Genomic DNA, 19543 nt, shown 5'->3' on the forward strand with positions numbered 1-19543 from the left:
GGTTTTCATCCCACGAAAATTCATCTGTACACCGTGGTGCTGCTTAGAGTGTATTTGCATCTGAAAAGTGAGAACATACATATGTAGTCTTCTGTCAACAAGCAAGGAACGTGATATCCAGCATGCAAGGATTTAAATGATGACGATGATAACTTCGTTGCAGTTCTTAGCTGCACCGGGAATGCCCTTTCGTGAACACACAGTTGAAAATTCGAATTTCGTTCAGGTGCTGCGTATGCGTCCTGAGGATGTACCCGAGTTTAAAAAACATCTTACAAATGGATCTCATGAAATTGCCGTCTACTTTTCCAGATGAGCCGCCTAAAATAGTTATTTCAAAAAGAAAAAGAAAAAAAGTTTACAGTGCTCGTATGTTACAGTGAATAGTATTCAAAATGTTAATTTTCTTCCAGCAAAATATTCTTCCAGCAAAATAGCAATTTCCACAATTCATTACGTATGTAAGTCTGCTCCGAGAACATTTTGCTACCGGACTTATGACTCCATAGATATGGACCAATCAGTTTTGAGCTTAAAAGCGATGTTGGTATTGGACGCCGAACGAAGACGCGGTTATAAAAATCAATCATCGCCGTAAAGAAAACAAAGGATAGTGGAGGTGAATAATGCTACAACCAATTGCTATTAATAATTTTTATTGCAAACTTTCAGTAGCTGTAAGTTTATGTGTTGCCTCTTTTTGAGTGCACTGTCTCTGGAGTCATTGCCATCAAAGCTAGGGTTACCAGATGTCCATATTTTTTTTTTTCCGCCCACTTTTCCTATTTTTCCTGAGAACCAGTTCGCTTTTTTGATTATAAACAAAGGGTTGTTTTGTATTACAGTCATTTCCTGCAGCTTAAATGGCTCATTTGGTAAAAAGACTCCTGATTTACCTACATATTTTTTATATTTTACAACATAATTTATATCGAGCATGAAATGTCTTAACTCTAATAGATATCGGTTGCTAAAACTACCAAAGCACTTACAATAAAATTGGTCAAATTAGCAAACATAATGTAAAAAAACAACAACAAAAAAAAAAAACCTCAGCACAGAACTAGATGTAAATAAGCCTGACATTTTTATTCAAAGCGACAGTGAGACATAATGTGTGGGACATCAGTGAAGACAGTGTTTGTAGGCGAGTGCATTTATTATAAATTAAAGCATTATAATATAATTAGACTTTATTTAATATGTAATCCCAACACACACACAGTCGGCGCCTATGATTCTAAACTACCTACACTCAAATAGTTATCAAAACATTACCAATATTTAACTACTAGTATTTTACAACAGATAAGCAAAATTGCCATTCGTTTAATATTAGTAGATACCTATATTTGTATCATTGATGGATTTCTTATTCTCTTATTCTCTGTTACCCTGCTAAAAATAGATGCATCAGAGAAAGTTGAACCAGCCGCCCCAAATAGTATAGTCAGCTCTCAATGCTACGTCCTTTTTCTGTTTTCTACTTACCCCGATGAGTATTTTGCATGCATTTGACTTTTTTCTTTTTTTACCGCGGTCAGTGCTTTTGTCTTGGTCTCTAATTTCCACATTCCCCAGCATTGGTGTAGCAGCCGAACCTCCAATTGGCTGTAAATCGCTTTCCTTTCTGTCGAGTTCCATTTCTGTCGAGCTTTTTCTCTTCTTTGGAACTATGCACTCGTGAATTACCGTCTTCCCTTTTTATAGCCTAGGGAGCTAACTGGAGCGCCTCCACTCCGTTTGATTCGGCAGTAAAAAAAAAAAAAAAAAAGGTTCTTAATGAGTAGCATACATAAACTAAATAGCACTTCTTCAAAACTGGAGACACTGCTTTATGGCATGTGCCATTGCAGGCAGTTTAATTTTTAATTTGTACCATGATTGGAATGTGTGTATTGCTTAAACTGTGTATTTGTGATGTTCAATCAAGAAGTTATTTTTTCAACCCTATGCTAAATAAAAAATAAGGTTAATGTGGAAGCAGGTCAAGTTACACCTGGACATTGTTTACACATATCAGGGGGGTGGACATCTGTATGTTTCCACATTACAAGATAAGATGTAGGCTAAAGTTGAAACGTTATAAGTTATTAATAAATAAAAACAAACACACCTTTTTAATTCAGGTGGATATTGACAAAGCACATTTGTGTAGTTTTGTGGTCAAATTTTGACAGAGAGAACATGTCTGTCATTTTAAGCAGCCTTCCACAGTATTCTTGAAATGTGTTTTTGTTTACGACTGTAAGTCGCCCTGGATAAGGGTGTCTGCTAAGAAATAAATAATAATAGAAACGATTTGAGGGCCACAAATTGTACTGGCTGCCTTGTTCAATGTATACTTTGAAATGCTGATAACATTGACATTGAATCCACTACGATTAACTATACTAAAAGCTCTGTTCAGATACAGATTTGACTCTTCAAAACAGGCTTCCACTGACCTTCTTATCAAGATGCTACCAAGTATATACAATTAGATTTTTTTTTTTTTTTTTTTTTTTGGCAACACATGACAGCTGCTGGCTCTCCTTCTTTCACTGTCATCCAGTATACCTAGGCTATAATATTGGGCTTCTCTATTTTCATGCAAAGCTACTAATTGTTATAATGCAACATAATTAGCAAAATGTGTGAGTGCACTGTATCTCTACATTAGCCTTGCACTTCATTAAGAGGACCAGACAAACCATGAAGTTAATGCTTTGACCTGACGCGTTATCCACTGGATACCAGAGGCATGTGGCTTTTTCTGGCCAAAAATGTGGGTAGCCTAGTACTGCAAAAAGAAATACAATAACAGCTCAGAAGGGTTGCACAGTTGTGTGACCCACATAAGAAATGCATGACATCAGCAAATAGGAATGGTGGCTGTAGTTGACATACAGGGGGGGAAAGTACTGCCATTGACTTACAACATAATTGTTCTACAAAGCCAACAATGTAAAATAAACGGTGATTACATCACAAAACAATTCCATCTCTTCAGCTCCATGTTAACTTGATCAGTATGAATATTACAAGTGAGCTTCCCCAAAAAACTGCCCTCCAAATTGGACATGACAGTTCATGATATAAGGTTAATAACAACTGGCCACTGTGTCAATGGGAAGGGGTGAGATAATTTCCCCATTGTCCCAAAATGAAGAGAATATCAGTGTATGTAAGGAGGCTGTCCAGAGAAGAATTGAATCAAGTGTATGTGTTCCATGCTTAAAACATATTTGAGAATGCTTTTGTCAATATTTGTTTCTTTTATGCATTTCATAGCCATAACAAGTTGCACTTTAAAAGGTTGAATAAAACCACTCTAGTAGAGTATGTTTTGTGGCAGAGTGGGGGAGGAGGAGGAAAATTGTAGTCAGGGCTGATGGAGAGACAGCCATGTGCAGCCAGGTAAGGAGCAGAATTTTGTAGTCAACCCGATACCTCGCAGGGAGCCAGTGCAGTTTATACAGTACAGGTGTTATGTGCTCACAAGAAGAGGTAGGAGCTAAAACCTGGGCTGCAGAATTTTGCACATACTGAAGCCTATTGAGTACTTTAACAGTAACCCCAGTCAAAAGAGTATTGAAGTAGTCCAATCTTGGGATGAATGCATGAATTAATTTCTCAGCAGAGGATGAGGACAAAAATGATCTTAACCGGGCAATGCCACGCAGATGAAAGAATGACACTTTAGTTATATTTCTAACATGAGCTTCAAACGATAAGGTGGACTCAAAAGTGACACCCACCCAAAGGACAAGGAGGCCCTACGCCTACCGATATTTTGGGGGCCCTATGCACAATAGCTTGTGAAATGGAATTGCTCCACCATTTGCTACACTTAGTCTGAAGAATTTATGTTACTTTTTAGTTGTCCAATTTTTCAAGAGGGATATTTGTGTAAAACAAACACCTCTGTCAGGTTAAAATGTAATGTGTTTCGTGCTTCACAGTTTTCAGTGGATTTTTGGAACGTGGAAGTCACCATTTTCTGTTTCTTTGCAAGTAAAGCACTCATGGTACTAGTCTGGATTTCCGCATTTCTCATTCAGTGGGAGGCAGTGTGGTCCAGTGGTTAAAGTCCAGGGCTTGTAACCAGAAGGTCACCGGTTCAAATCCCACTTCTGCCACTGACTGACTCACTGTGTGACCCTTAACCTCACTTAACCTCCTTGTGCTCCATCCAGTGGATGAGATGTTAAATCAATGTCCTATTGTAAGTGACTTCATATAATGCACAGTTCACAGCCGACCTCTGTAAAGTGCTTTGTGATGGTGGTCCATTATGAAAGGTGCTATGTAAAGATATTAATATTAATAAATTAGCATCAGACATTGTATACAGTACAGCAGTATTGATAGTCATTCTCAACTCCTGCAGGTGCCTGTTCCGAGTACAGTATTTGTAATATCTACGCGCCAAAACATATCAGAAAGCATTTTGGGATATTGGAGGATATACACAAAATGTAGCTTGGTATTACAGCATCCACACTTTTGACAAACCGCACTACCTGATGCGATCTAATTTAGAACCGGACTCGAGACTACCACTGAGGTGGTTTCGAGTCTGGTATTAAATGCTGCGTGGTGTAGACATTAACCACATATAGCACTTTTAAGCTGGTTTAAAGGCGACTAATACAGTTTAAAGGCATAGTGTGGACAGAGCAAATATTTATTGAACATATACTTCACTTGACCATGTGGTGAAATATAGTAAGCTGACTGTGTACAAAAATTTGAAGTATTACAAGGTTTACTCTGAAAGGTTCACTGCAGGATGGCGAATGTGGTTTTCTGCATTATATACATCTATTAGCAAGGTGTAATTTGCTTTACTAGATTGCATGTTTACCCTCTATGAATTTTTCAAAGATTATTATGCATTGGCCTCAAGTTATTCCAGGTGTTAGTTGTTCCTCTGGGAAATTCCTAGATAATGAAAAAATAGGTTATTGCTAAGGAATCAAGTTCTTCAGTCACTGCAAAGTCAGTTAGTTCTGGAGTACTCGAGTAGTAATGGAGAAAAAAATAGTTTTCCCTGCGATTGGAATAAGTGGTTTCAAATGGCAACATGTATTCATACTATACATATGTGAGTGTATATATATGGTTTCCTTTTAAGTTTACCATGGTAAATGTGCACAGCAATTTTTTAAAGGTTCAAGATTTAAATGATTGTCATTTGGTAATATGTCTTTTGATTTACATTAACAGGTTTTATAAAGTGCTTTGTCGCTAGGGTACTGACACTAACATTTCAACAGTACAACGAATGAATGACGGCTGTCCCGTGTTGTTCTGGAACTCGGAGTCGGATGAGAAGTTCCTGTAGCATCTGCTTTATTGTATAAATGATTATATCTCTGCTTCCATGCCCCTACAACACAACAGCAATAAGTCCCTGATACAGACAATTTACATTTTCATAAAATTATACTTAGATTAGAATTCTTATTACTGTAAATAAATAATTCATTGATTTAATAAAGCAACATTTCTAAAGATTCAACTAACATTATCATTGTGTTAACATAGTTCACAAGTTAGAATTCCCTATATGGTTTTCTTTCCCCAGGATAAATTTGACTGACTAGTGTCAGTCCTCATTTGGGGAATACAATTTTATGATAAAAGGGCTAAACCATGCCTGCAGACAAAGAATGAACAAATGAGTACTGCAAGTTCATTCAAAATGTAATATACTGTGATGAAAATGCTTTTGGTAACAGCTTAGTTATGTTATAGTACTGTGATATAACGTCATTAAAACAAAAATAATGGTGGTGAATCATCCAGTCCAATGACAGTAGTTTAACCAAAGTCTAGACTTTTAATGACTGTTAATGGAAGGCTGGTGGAAAATCATAAAAAGGAAAGTATAGAGAACAAAAATGTGGAATACACAAATTAAGCAACTGATTATTTGTGTACGCTGCAGCTTATGCTAAAGATTATGCCTTTGCTGATTTATTCTTTAAGGACCCCGTTTTTTAAGACTAGTGCCATTGCATTTGACTACAGTAAAATATTTGTTGACCACAAAGATTATCTCTAAAAATAGCCCACGATAGTGGGTTTTTCCTGGTAGAAGATGATTCAGAATAAAGTAAACTGACTTTCCTCAACACTTTTAAATCAGTCAAAAAAAAAACAGCAACGACTGCCCCTTTACTAACAATATAACAACAGTTGTTTGAGAATATGCTAATTGCTAAAAAAAAACAAAATACAAAAGCTCTACTCTTCTTATATGATACAGTATTGATGTTCCAGTGCCAGCCACATGATAATGTGAGAAACAAGAAGCATTGTCAGATAGCCACTTAAAATTCAGCTGTTTTTTTTACCATCTGCATTTCCAGACAACAGGGGAAGATAGAGCTAAATAACTGTACCCAACCTTGTCCGTCTGTCCCCCAATTATCAGAGAAAAAACAAATACAAGTTGGTATGTGGGTGGGGATATGAGCACCCATCATATCGGCTGTATTGGTATACAAGTGAGTACAAACATGTTCTGACATTTCAGGTCAAAGATTCCTCAACTGTAATTATACAAGTTATGTTTCAATATGTGGGGTTTAGAGTTCTTAAAGTACTGACGGGACTTTAAAGTCCCATTTACCAAAATATATGAAAACCATATTTGTTTTTCCTTGTGACAGGACAGAGACCCTGCACAGATAATTTTGTAAATATAATGTGAATTTGTGTGTGTTAGTAAATAAAGTTTGTATATTTTGAATTTAAGTTTGGAAGGGATGGGGTTAAAATCTTAACTCCAGCCAGCCTGGCCCAAATACTCGAGCACTTAAGCAGGCAGCATCCTCTTCTTCAATTAGAATTTCTCTCAACTCCATCTCCATATTTGATTAGTCTGCTCTGCGGTTCCTCTACCAAAGCTGTCCACGCTCCGTCTGCACAGACTGCGACGTCAGCCGCAGACTTTCTAGTTGGGGGGGGGGGGGGGGGGAAAGTGTCGTGAATGCACCCTCGGTGAACTGCAGCAAAACCAAAATGGCCGCTCCCACTGTTGAAATTTGTCTTGTACGGAGATACTATTATCAATGCAATTGTAGATTCAGAGATGCCAAATCTTTTGAAAATGGGTATGGAGTTGTGTATTTTTAATAAATATATAATAGCGGTAATAAACATATTGATAACAATATCACATTTGGCAGAGTAGCTGACTGAGCTGGTGACATACAAGAATTCGATATGAGAGATTCTATTATTATCAGCGATGTTGATTCACCAAACTGTTGTTAAATTCCCCGCACCGATGAGCACCAAGTGATGTCACTTCCGACTCAGCGATGCAGAGCGCCCATGAATTTAACAACGCACCCTATCACATCTCCCAGCAGAGGAATCACATGACCTTAACACTGACCTATTGCCACAGCCCTGGCTCTGCGTCCCGCCTCCTGATAGACAATGGGTGCGTTCACGGAGATCATTCTGCACAATGCTGGGCCCAGGTGCAGTTGTGTCCCTTGCAATGCCCCCCACCCCCACCCCCGACTTCGGCCTTGTCTGTGGTGGCCCTACACCCCATAACAGTGTTATGGCGGATATTTCTAAATTTCCTAGGTATGATTTGTTTCAAAAATATGTTTTAAACCTTGGTCATTGTGCTTCTACAGCCAACATGTTATATTTTGTCAGAAAGAATATCTCCAGGATTTACTTTTTTTTTTAATGCTCCATACCACTTCTATAGTAAAGAAGTTTAGACTATATGAAACAACCAGTATATTTTAATTAAAACTTTAATTACGGTCATTTATTGTTTTGTTTTTGTTTTTTAAATAAAATACTCACACTGAATAACATTTTATAACAAACTAACCCTTTGGCAAAATTATTATTATCTTCCATTAAAAAAAAGAAAATAATAAGAAAAAATATTCTAACGGTAGGCCTACCTATGTGTTGGTCAATACTGAATCCATGTGAGTGATGGGGATAGGAGGGGTTTCGCAATTCTGATTTCCTAATTACCCTTCCAGTTAGTGTAGGGGTGGGTCAATATGAAGATTTGACTAATTTCATTGGATGAAAGAATGAAACTTGATTTTTACTTTGTCGAGTAAAAACTACTGTTCCCAGAATGCACATAATAAATGCTGCATTCCATCAACATCCATACTGTTCCAGGGAATACTGGGATGTGCAGTTTTTATAGAGCAAGCCCCTGTTCTCTTGTTTAAACAGACAGAAAGTAAACAGAGAGAGAAAACAAAGACAAAGATCTTCTATATAGACAAGATCATGGGTGTCAAACTCCAGTCCTCGAGGGCCACAGGGTCTTTTGGTTTTCATTCCAACTTAAGCTCTCAATTAACATAATTGATCTAATTATTTGTTGAATTTGACATATTTAATATTTTGACATCATTCATTGGTTCACCAAGCCTCAGAGGATAGATGAAGAAAGACAACAGTTTCTGGAATGCATTGAAGCAAATGCTGGATTATAAAACCCTGGGGGACTATTGTATGCAAAGTAGTAATTTACAATCTTACTGTTTTACATCAAGGATGGTAACATGCAGGATAGGACAATCAATCCCATGATTCAATGCGTTAATCACTACAGGCGCCATTCAATTGTTTTTTGAAAGTGTTTAATTATTACAACAAACAGCAGATGTGAGATTTGAACACATGGTGTCACAATCACCACTATACAGTATTAACCCAGTAACGACACTGGCTGCGTTCACGTACGCATATTTTCCTAGGCTGCGTTCACGATACACAGACTTTTCTAAATCTGCGCAGATTCTGCGGAAAATCTGTCCAAATTCATCGTCTGCGTGAACGCAGCAGGAAAAGACGTCACCAGGTCACGCATCCACGGGCTTAAGAGTCTGCAGATCCGCGCAGCTTTTCAAGAGGTACTGCGCTGGAGCAGCCGCGGCTCAAAACAATAGACGAGCGTTGGCTGACAAAGAAGTGTGTAGGCAAGCAGATACAATCCTCACTCCATGTGCTACTGCCACCTAGTCAGGGGGTGTGAATCGCCTTCCAGTCATGTCATTAATTATATTATGAATGATTTGTAATACAAATTAAAATGATTTGACTCTTTTTCCACATAGTTATTATACTTTTCAAATATTCCGATATTTAGTCTAAAGGTTTAAACATGTAAAATAATAATAATAATGATAAACTGTTGAAATTAACCTAAAACCGCTGTTATTTTCAGCAGGTGTAATTGGGATTTGGTGAAAGGCTATCAGGGACAGGGAATAACCTACTTTGAATTAAGGAGAATAAATCAGCTTTAATAACAGGTAGTTGAAGTGAGATATGTGCAAGTATTTGAACTATTTTTGTCCCAGATCAAAATACAGTACTGTCTAAGAACCCCATTTGTGAGAGGGCGGGGGGAATCCTGCCCGTTATTATACTCATTAATTTGTCTCACATCACAAAACATACGTTTATATTATCTCTTTATATCAGGGACTGTTTCTACTATACATTTTCTGATCAAGCTGTAAATTATGAAGCTGGTAGAGCACAGAGGGAACTTCGATAGCATCCACTTCGGCGATTAGAATTTTTCTCAACACCACCTCCATTTTGGTTCTGCTCAGAACTGTTGTTCATCTACCAAAGCTGTCCACGCTGCGTCTGCACAGATCATGACGTCAGACGCAGACTCCCGTCTGCAATCTAGCCGGCAAAAAAGTGTAGTGAACGCACCCCCTGTAGTACTGCCACCTAGTCAGGGGGTGTGAATCGCCTTCGAGTCATGTCATTAATTATCTTATGAATGGTTTGTAATACAAATTAAAATGATTCAACTCTTTTCCCACACAGTTATTATACTTTTCAAATATGCCGATATTTATTCCAAAGGTTTAAACATGTAAAATAATAATAATAATGATAAACGGTGAAATTAACCTAAAACCGCTCTGTTATTTTTAGCAGGTGTAATTGGTTATTGATGAAAGGCTATCAGGGACAGGGAATAACCTACTTTGAATTAAGATGAATAAATCCGCTTAATAACAGGTATTCGAAGTGAGATATGTGACCATGTGTGTAAGTATTTGAACTATTTTTGTCCCAGATCAAAATACAATACTGTCTAACAACCCCTTTGTGAGAGGGCGGGGGGAATCCTGCCCGCTATAATACTCATTAATTTGTCTCACATCACAAAACATACGTTTATATTACCTCTTTATAGCAGGGACTGTTTCTGCTATACATTTTCTGATCATTGCATCCACTTCTGCCATTCAAATTTCTCTCAACACCACCTCCATTTTGGTTCTGCTCAGAACTGTTGTTCATCTACCAAAGCTGTGCACGCTGCGTCTGCACAGACCGTGACGTTACACGCAGACTCCAGTCTGCAATCTAGTCGGCAAAAAAAGTGTCGTGAATGCACCCACTGTTTGGCGGTAGTGAAAATGTGATACAACGAGTCTGTTTATAATTTACAGCCCATTTTCGATAACTATTTTTATAACGATTATTTAGAACGTATAATAATTAATTTCACAAGTATTTTACATTGATTTTCGAGAGTCACAGCAGTGTTACTCCAGCCTTTCTTCCAACTTGGCTGGACACTCACTAGTAGTAGTCATTGCAAAATACCTGCAAAACGTATTCATTGTCAGTCTATTCTCAATGCAATCTGAGCAAGTATAATTTCTGGGCTCCAGGCACTCGCCCCTGTTTTAGCTCCTCCCGTCTATGACATCATTGTCCTATCCTTTTCGTTATCCTTGTTTTATAAGGAAGTAATCACCAGCACGCTGCTTCCACAGTAGTATTTGAGAGCTGTTGACAGAGTTGAGGACAGATTGTGATATACATTGTCTTGATTATTTGCTCGGTAACGTATAAGCATTACTATACTGTAGTTGTTTAAAAAACAGAACGTTTCTAAAGAAGAAACACGAAAGCAAAATATTTTTAAATTAACAAACTGACTCTGAGTGTGGATACAAACAAAGCGACACACTGCCAGGTACACAGGTAAGGAAAATGATTAAAATACTAAGTACTGTATGTTTTGTTTATTTAAGGTTGAAATGTGTATCTCAGCGTTATATTTTGGTGGTTGATATAAACATGTAGCGCGATTTTTGTTCTTCATTGTTACTAATGTTTTTATGATTTTACTGTTTAAATGTGTGATTTCCTTTATTTGTTTTGCTCGATTCCTGGGGATAGTAATTATGTGTTTTAAGCAGACTCCCGGCGGTTTTATTTGTATGTTTTACATACAGTACTTGGTTGGATATGCTGCCACCCACAGACGTATACAGTACATCAACAGTGCACACATTTAAGTGTGTGTGTGTGTGTGTGTGTGTGTGTGTATATATATATATATATATATATATATATATATATATATATATATATATATATATATAAACGGATTTTGGTGCAAGAACAGCAGGCAGACATGGCACAGATTACAATGCACAAGTTGTCATGATATCCAATTAACGCAAATTGAGTAAGTAACTGGGATACTCAAGGGTAAAATCGCTTTGCGCCACTTATTTCAAAGTTGATTTTCACAGAGGGGGACCTCTCTACGTTATCCATGTGTCTCGGCCCAAAATGAATTTTGACAGAAGAACAGGAGACACAAGTTGGTTAATAACACACATTGAATAAGTAACGGGTATTTCATGGGTTAAATCGCTTTAGGCCTTAAATCGCTTGCATAAGATCAACTGTAATTAAATAGCACCCTGCTGGACTGAGGTAAATCTAAAGACAACTGGCACCATAATCCCCGAGACAGTTTGAGAGGACAAGTTTGTAAAACTAACCGTAAACTTAAATAAATTAATCTGTAAATTTGTTAAACCTTTGTTAAATTGATATTGTTGCTTAATTACCGCGAGGCAGCGCAACTATACGTAGTAAAATGTACATTTTATCTTTATTTACATTAGGTATTTTATTTGGGAGGTCAAAGATATAGAATAAAATGCAGAACAACTAGAGCTCACAGTGGCTCTTTAATAATAATAATAATAATAATACTTTATTATTATTATTATTATTATTATTATTATTATTATTGCTAAGAATTAAATAATAAATAATAATAATAATAATTATTTCTTAACAGATGCCTTTACCCAGGGCGATTTACAGTTGTATACAGAAATTACATATCAATAATTACAGTACAATTAAGAGTAAGATACAAAATTCAATGACTTCAGTCCTAATAAAAGCAAATACAAAACACAGTACTATTTGATATTGGGGCAGTTCAAGAGCAGATAACAGTGTTGATAGTTACATCAGGGTTAGATACAAGTGCAAATGAAATACAAAATTCTACAGATTGGGTTAAGTGCAGGATTAAATACAGGAAAATAGGGAGCAGATAAGTGCAAGTTAAAGTGCCTAAAGGCAGAGTGCTGTATTGTTCAGAAGGGAAGAGTTGAGTTTTACAGGTGTCGTCTGAAGAGGTGTGTCTTGAGGAGGCACTGGAAGGTGGTCAGGGACTGGGCAGGCCTGACATCTGTAGGAAGGTCATTCCACCACTGCGGGGCAAGGGTGGAGAAGGAGCGGGCTCTGGGGGCAGGGGAGCGTAGAGGAGGTACAGCCAGTCTTCTAGTGCAGGCAGAGCGGAGAGGTCAGGTGGGGGTGAAGGGAGAGGTGAGGGTCAAAAAACTCAAAACTCTTTGATTTAATCTGAAGAATAAATTGTGTTCGAAAAGTCATTGTTTTTAAAATGCGGTATATATTAAATAGAAGTACACTTGAGGTTTCTGATTTGTTTTCTTACTATATAAGTTCACACCTTGTTACTGAAGACTGGTTGAGTGCGGAAACTCTTACTGAGTTAAAGTCTTTGCAAATGATGACGTCCTGGATTTTTGTGTGATTTTTTTTTTTCAGTTTTTGTATGAAAATCCGTTTTGGGCAAGGATAAATACATATGGGTAACAGGGGTTCCTCCTCGTGAGAATCAACTTTGAAATAAGTGGCCCAAAGCGATTTTACCCTTGAATACCCCAGTTACTTGCTCAATTTGCGGAATGCGAATAAGAAGCTGGAATGCAAATAGAAGCTGGCCGAATAAGAGCATCATATGAAAAGTGATGTTCTAAATTTAAAAAAAAGTACATGTAATGTTATATACAAAAACACAGTTACTAGACAATCCAGGACATAAAACCAATTCAAGTGTATGGAAAATGTTGTTGGAAATTATGTTGGAAAAGTCGGGGTGACTGAGTATAAAGACAGCGATTTGGTATATATATATATCTTCCAGTTCATTTAATTGTTCTTCATCCAAATCGGCATATCTACTTACTACTTTGGGATTTTCTGCAGGTAATTGGTCACTCAGTTTCATAGTTACAGCTTTACATCTGTAACTGTAAAAGCAAGATGGTTACCATCTGATAATTTTAGATTCTGTGAGGCATCACAGTGATTTAGAATATGGGACAAGGCTCCAACTGTCCGTATCCATCCAATATATGGACAGCTGGAACCTTGCTCAACCAATCACATTGCTTGCTTCATGTTCCATTGCCAGCCCTGGATTATAAATATATATATACACACACACACATACACACATATATGTATATATATAAAATATCTTTTTTCAATCAATATTTTATATAGCGCCTTTCAGAGTGGACCACCATCACAAAGCGCTTTACAAGATAGTGAGGAACAATGCATAATCTACGGTAGGGTCGTAGCTCCCATTTGCTCCATAATGCCATTACAGTAGCCCTTTATACTCGTTATAAGGCGGAACACAAATAGCACAGTTTTGAAACTATGGCTCCCCACTATAGCGTTATAAAGGGTGAGCACTGTATAGATATACACACACACACACACACACACACACAGTAGAGAGTCAATTATCCAAACTAATTGGGACCAATACTAGTTCACATAATCTATTTCTTTGGGTAATCGAACACATATTAATAACAAGTACTGTACCTTCAGTAATGTATAGAATAAAGTTAAAGTACTTAAGTAATTGCTACACAAGTACCTACTGATGATATATAGCTAGTAACCTATTCTATCACATTAAGCATACAAAATCACAAAGCTTTACAAATCATTAAATTAATGCAATTCAGTAAAACTTTAACACCTACAGTTAACTTTAACTTTTTATTTTTGTTAAAGAAATTTGAAATTACTGCTTAACCCTGCTTTTATTGCCACCTACTGATATTTATGGATGATAACCAAACAAAAAGGTTTGTGTATAAGAGCACACCACTAAAATAAAAATAATTTCGTTTCTTAGTTTTCTATTTACAACATACTCATAGTTTTGAAAACCTACAGTAAGATTTTATTTTTCTGCTTGGTACTGTAATTCATATTATAGAATAAAGGGTACACAAAACCTGTGGTATTTGGATGTGTCCCATTCAACTTTTTCATAAGTTAAAGGCTTTGATAAATAAATAATTGTGGAGCTCCTCTGGATTTCTTTCACCCAGAAACAACCAGAAACTTGAAATGCATATTAAAAAAAAAAAAAAAAACTTGCAAATTGGAATGTCATAGATTTATCTAATGAAACTCTGTATCTATTTCTTTACACAGATAAAAGTGTAGCCAGTGAAAGTGTGGATAATGGAATGTGTTGACTTTAAAAAAGAGGTCCCTGAAATTGGCTTCATCCACATTAAACAAGAGGTCCCTGAAATTGGCTTCATCCACATTAAACAAGAGGTTCCTGACTTGGACTATTCCCACATTAAACAGGAGGACCAGGACCAGGAATATTCTCAAATGAAACAGGAGGTTCCTGACTGGGAATATTCCCACATTAAACAGGAGGACCAGGACCTGGAATGTTCCCACATTAAACAGGAGGACCAGGACCTGGAATGTTCCCACATTAAACAGGAGGACCAGGACCTGGAATGTTCCCACATTAAACAGGAGGACCAGGACCTGGAATATTCCCACATTAAACAGGAGGACCAGGACCTGGAATATTCCCACATTAATCAGGAGGACCAGGACCTGGAATGTTCCCACATTAAACAGGAGGACCAGGACCTGGAATGTTCCAACATTAAACAGGAGGGCCAGGACCTGAAATTTTCCCACATTAAACAGGAGGACCAGGACCTGGAATGTTCCCACATTAAACAGGAGGACCAGGACCAGGACCTGGAATATTCCCACATTAAACAGGAGGAACAGGACCTGGAATGTTCCCACATAAAACAGGAGGACCAGGACCTGGGATATTCTCAAATGAAACAGGAGGTTCATGACCCGGAGTCTGCCCACATTAAACAGGAGGTCCATGAATTTAATCCTGATCAGATTAAAGAGGAAATCCCTGCAACTGAATCTTCTCCCATTAATGAAGAGATTCCTGAAGACATTAATGAAATATCATATCCCTGCAAAGTTTGTGGCAAGGATTTTAATCATGCAGGGACCCTTAAAAATCACCAGCGAGTTCACTCCCAAGAGAGACCATTTTGCTGCACTGAATGTGGAAGGATTTACAAAAGTTTGGGTTCTCTGAGAAAACACCAGCGGATTCACACTGAAGAAACAAGAGAAACACCCTCTTTTTACTGCGAAATATGTGAGAAGAGGTTTAAATGGGCAGACTGCCAAACAAAACACATGCGAATTCACACAGGAGAGATGCCCTATTGCTGCACAGAATGTGGGAGGCGTTTCAGAAGAATTGACTTTTTGACCAAACACATGCGAATTCACACAGGCGAGGCCCCCTATTTGTGCACTGAATGTGGGAACAGGTTCAAAAGCAAAAGCTCCCTAACCATACACAGGCGAATTCACACAGGAGAAACTCCCTATCCCTGTACTGAATGTGGGAAGAGATTCAAAAGGTTGGACTGTATGAAAAAACACAGGAGAATCCACTCGAGGGACTCCCTATGACGGTGTTGCATTGGGACCATTTCAGAAACAGCAGCGAGGTAATAGGTTTGGAGGAGAACTCGTATCCCTGCACTGAGCTTCAAAAAGGAGGGACATTCTGGAAGAACACCAGAAAACTCATACAGGACAGACTGCACATGAATGTACTGTGTGTGGAAAAAGATTCACTCATTTAGGAAGTCCTAAATCCCACCAGAAAATCCATACAAAAGTGCCCCCTTACAGCTGCACTGTATGTTTGAAGAGTTTAAAAAACAATACACTTCTGAAGCAACACCAGCATATTTACACTGAAAACACCCTCCATTGATGCTCTGTATGTGGAGAGAATAGACAACACCTCAATTTAACAACTGAAATTTAAAGTCATTCTAATCCTAATAATTTTCTGTCAATTTAGAAGAAAAAAAAAAAAAAAAAAAAACTACTGCTTTTGAATTTTTTTTTTTTTTTTTGTTTATTCACTTTGTGCCCGCAGGTCCAGCACAGGTACAACAACAGAATGAATGAATGATTGGGCAAATCACGTAGATGAAAACTATGCATTGTTGTTAAATAGATGCATTTGCTATAAGGAAAGTAATTCCCAGAGCCCTGCTGTTTTAATGTAGGTTTAACAATACTTGTATTTTCCATGTGTTGTACACTTCCAGAATACTACATGAACTTACATGGAGTGCTGTGTTTATTTCACTTATTTCACTCGCTGTCTTTTCGGGGTTCGTCACTTGTTGCAACTTTCTCAGTCATAGAACAACTAAACCACCATTAATATTCATGCAGCATCCTCTCTATAAATAAATATTCTTTAATGTTTCACATTTTTCTGTTTTTGGAGATTATGTACCTGGAATAGCCACTGACTCTATTAAGAAATACAAAAGTGATGAATGGAGTTGCTTTAAACTGTTTTCATAAAGTGTTTTATGTATTTGGCACACACACATTATATATTATATATTCATTATAGTAGATCTGTTTATTTCTGGTTCGTGAATACTTTTCCTTTTTGAAGATACAGTGCCTTGCGAAAGTATTCGGCCCCCTTGAACTTTGCAACCTTTTGCCACATTTCAGGCTTCAAACATAAAGATATGAAACTGTAATTTTTTGTGAAGAATCAACAACAAGTGGGACACAATAATGAAGTAGAACGAAATTTATTGGATATTTCAAACTTTTTTAACAAATAAAAAACAGAAAAATTGGGCGTGCAAAATTATTCAGCCCCCTTAAGTTAATACTTTGTAGCGCCACCTTTTGCTGCGATTACAGCTGTAAGTCGCTTGGGGTATGTCTCTATCAGTTTTGCACATCGAGAGACTGAAATTTTTGCCCATTCCTCCTTGCAAAACAGCTCGAGCTCAGTGAGGTTGGATGGAGAGCATTTGTGAACAGCAGTTTTCAGTTCTTTCCACAGATTCTCGATTGGATTCAGGTCTGGACTTTGACTTGGCCATTCTAACACCTGGATATGTTTATTTGTGAACCATTCCATTGTAGATTTTGCTTTATGTTTTGGATCATTGTCTTGTTGGAAGACAAATCTCCGTCCCAGTCTCAGGTCTTTTGCAGACTCCATCAGGTTTTCTTCCAGAATGGTCCTGTATTTGGCTCCATTCATCTTCCCATCAATTTTAACCATCTTCCCTGTCCCTGCTGAAGAAAAGCAGGCCCAAACCATGATGCTGCCACCACCATGTTTGACAGTGGGGATGGTGTGTTCAGGGTGATGAGCTGTGTTGCTTTTACGCCAAACATAACGTTTTGCATTGTTGCCAAAAAGTTCGATTTTGGTTTCATCTGACCAGAGCACCTTCTTCCACATGTTTGGTGTGTCTCCCAGGTGGCTTGTGGCAAACTGTAAACGACACTTTTTATGGATATCTTTAAGAAATGGCTTTCTTCTTGCCACTCTTCCATAAAGGCCAGATTTGTGCAGTATACGACTGATTGTTGTCCTATGGACAGAGTCTCCCACCTCAGCTGTAGATCTCTGCAGTTCATCCAGAGTGATCATGGGCCTCTTGGCTGCATCTCTGATCAGTCTTCTCCTTGTATGAGCTGAAAGTTTAGAGGGACGGCCAGGTCTTGGTAGATTTGCAGTGGTCTGATACTCCTTCCATTTCAATATTATCGCTTGCACAGTGCTCCTTGGGATGTTTAAAGCTTGGGAAATCTTTTTGTATCCAAATCCGGCTTTAAACTTCTCCACAACAGTATCTCGGACCTGCCTGGTGTGTTCCTTGTTCTTCATGATGCTCTCTGCGCTTTAAACGGACCTCTGAGACTATCACAGTGCAGGTGCATTTATACAGAGACTTGATTACACACAGGTGGATTCTATTTATCATCATTAGTCATTTAGGTCAACATTGGATCATTCAGAGATCCTCACTGAACTTCTGGAGAGAGTTTGCTGCACTGAAAGTAAAGGGGCTGAATAATTTTGCACGCCCAATTTTTCTGTTTTTTATTTGTTAAAAAAGTTTGAAATATCCAATAAATTTCGTTCCACTTCATTATTGTGTCCCACTTGTTGTTGATTCTTCACAAAAAATTACAGTTTCATATCTTTATGTTTGAAGCCTGAAATGTGGCAAAAGGTCGCAAAGTTCAAGGGGGCCGAATACTTTCGCAAGGCACTGTATATTGTGCAAATAACGACCTTGAATAAAGCTGCGAAAATGTAACAAGCTGTCTTAATTTTGTCCAATAAAGGTAACAGGTTTTGTGGCCAAAATGAAGCACTGAATATTGTGATGCTTAAAACCTGCCCCCTTGCTCTTGGATTTTGATAATAATGCTATAATTATTTAGATAAGATGTCACATTGAGGCCAACATATCTCATTGATGTTCAGTAAGAGTTGTTTAGGTCTTATTTGCCCACCCTCAATCAGATTAGAAAAATAAAATTGATATGGTGGTTGATTCTATATTGAAGTTTACATAAAGGGTCCTGTTTTTGCTCCATTCTCATTCTTCTAGGAAAAAAATCAAGTATGGGCAGATGTTTTCAGTTGTTTGTTGCTAGTTTAAATAATTTGAAGCCTTTCAGAAATCTTTTTTTTTTTTTTTTCATAACGCCGATTCTTTTTTTCCCCCACAAACAAAATGCTTCTCAGACAGCTACAACTGTTCTTGCATCACATCTCAAGCCTCCTCTGTAATGAACTGGTAGTTTTGCTAGCCATTCTGACCCGTTGAACAAGGCCAGAAGATGCACACACGAGAGCGCCATTTATCAGTGTAATGAATATGGCAGGAGTTTCTGTCATTTTGGAAGCTTAAAATTACACCTGCAAATTCACGCAGGAGAAACCCTGTGTCATTGCACTGAACATGGGACGAGTTTTATCAGTTAGAAACCATTAAAAAGATACACACTTGTAAAGATACAATATCAATATACAATATAACACAGGAAGAGTTTTTGTCAGTTAGATTCCAACTTATAAGTAAACTCACACAGAACAGGAGCAGTGCTGAAAGGAGAGTAATGTGCACAGCTAGAAATTACATTTTTGACTAATGTGGCAAAGGGTATCGAGTAAACTCAACTAAGTTGTGGTTCCACTGTATAATTCTAGGTTTCTTGTTAA

The 19543-nt window shown here is 37.6% G+C and overlaps 2 protein-coding genes across 3 annotated transcripts in view; one reads left to right on the forward strand and one right to left on the reverse strand.

Moving 5' to 3' along the window:
* The window catches only part of LOC117411044 (ectonucleotide pyrophosphatase/phosphodiesterase family member 1-like), a 55934-nt gene extending 45615 nt beyond the window's left edge, over nt 1-10319 (reverse strand). The window contains exon 1 of one of the 2 annotated variants that reach the window (XM_059025226.1): nt 10204-10319. In XM_059025226.1, coding sequence (XP_058881209.1) covers nt 10204-10236 — 33 coding nt within the window. In that variant the 5' untranslated portion in view covers nt 10237-10319. Of the gene's footprint in view, nt 1-1491; nt 1715-10203 lie in introns of those variants that run through there. The other variant, XM_034018071.3, reaches the window with a different exon arrangement.
* A 292-nt stretch (nt 10320-10611) lies between these two features.
* LOC117410960 (zinc finger protein 16-like) lies at nt 10612-16979 on the forward strand. Its single transcript, XM_034017939.3, has 2 exons — nt 10612-11013; nt 14611-16979. The coding sequence occupies exon 2, from the start codon at nt 14641-14643 to the stop codon at nt 15937-15939; it is 1299 nt and encodes a 432-aa protein (XP_033873830.3). The 5' UTR covers nt 10612-11013; nt 14611-14640; the 3' UTR covers nt 15940-16979.
* Nucleotides 16980-19543: the final 2564 nt, after the last annotated feature.

The sequence above is a fragment of the Acipenser ruthenus genome, chromosome 6, assembly GCF_902713425.1.
Source record: "Acipenser ruthenus chromosome 6, fAciRut3.2 maternal haplotype, whole genome shotgun sequence".
Lineage (NCBI taxonomy): Eukaryota > Metazoa > Chordata > Actinopteri > Acipenseriformes > Acipenseridae > Acipenser > Acipenser ruthenus.

Excerpts from the sequence above, each read along its gene's own strand:
- LOC117410960 (XM_034017939.3), top strand. The coding sequence starts at position 14,641 with ATGGAATGTGTTGACTTTAAAAAAGAGGTCCCTGAAATTGGCTTCATC.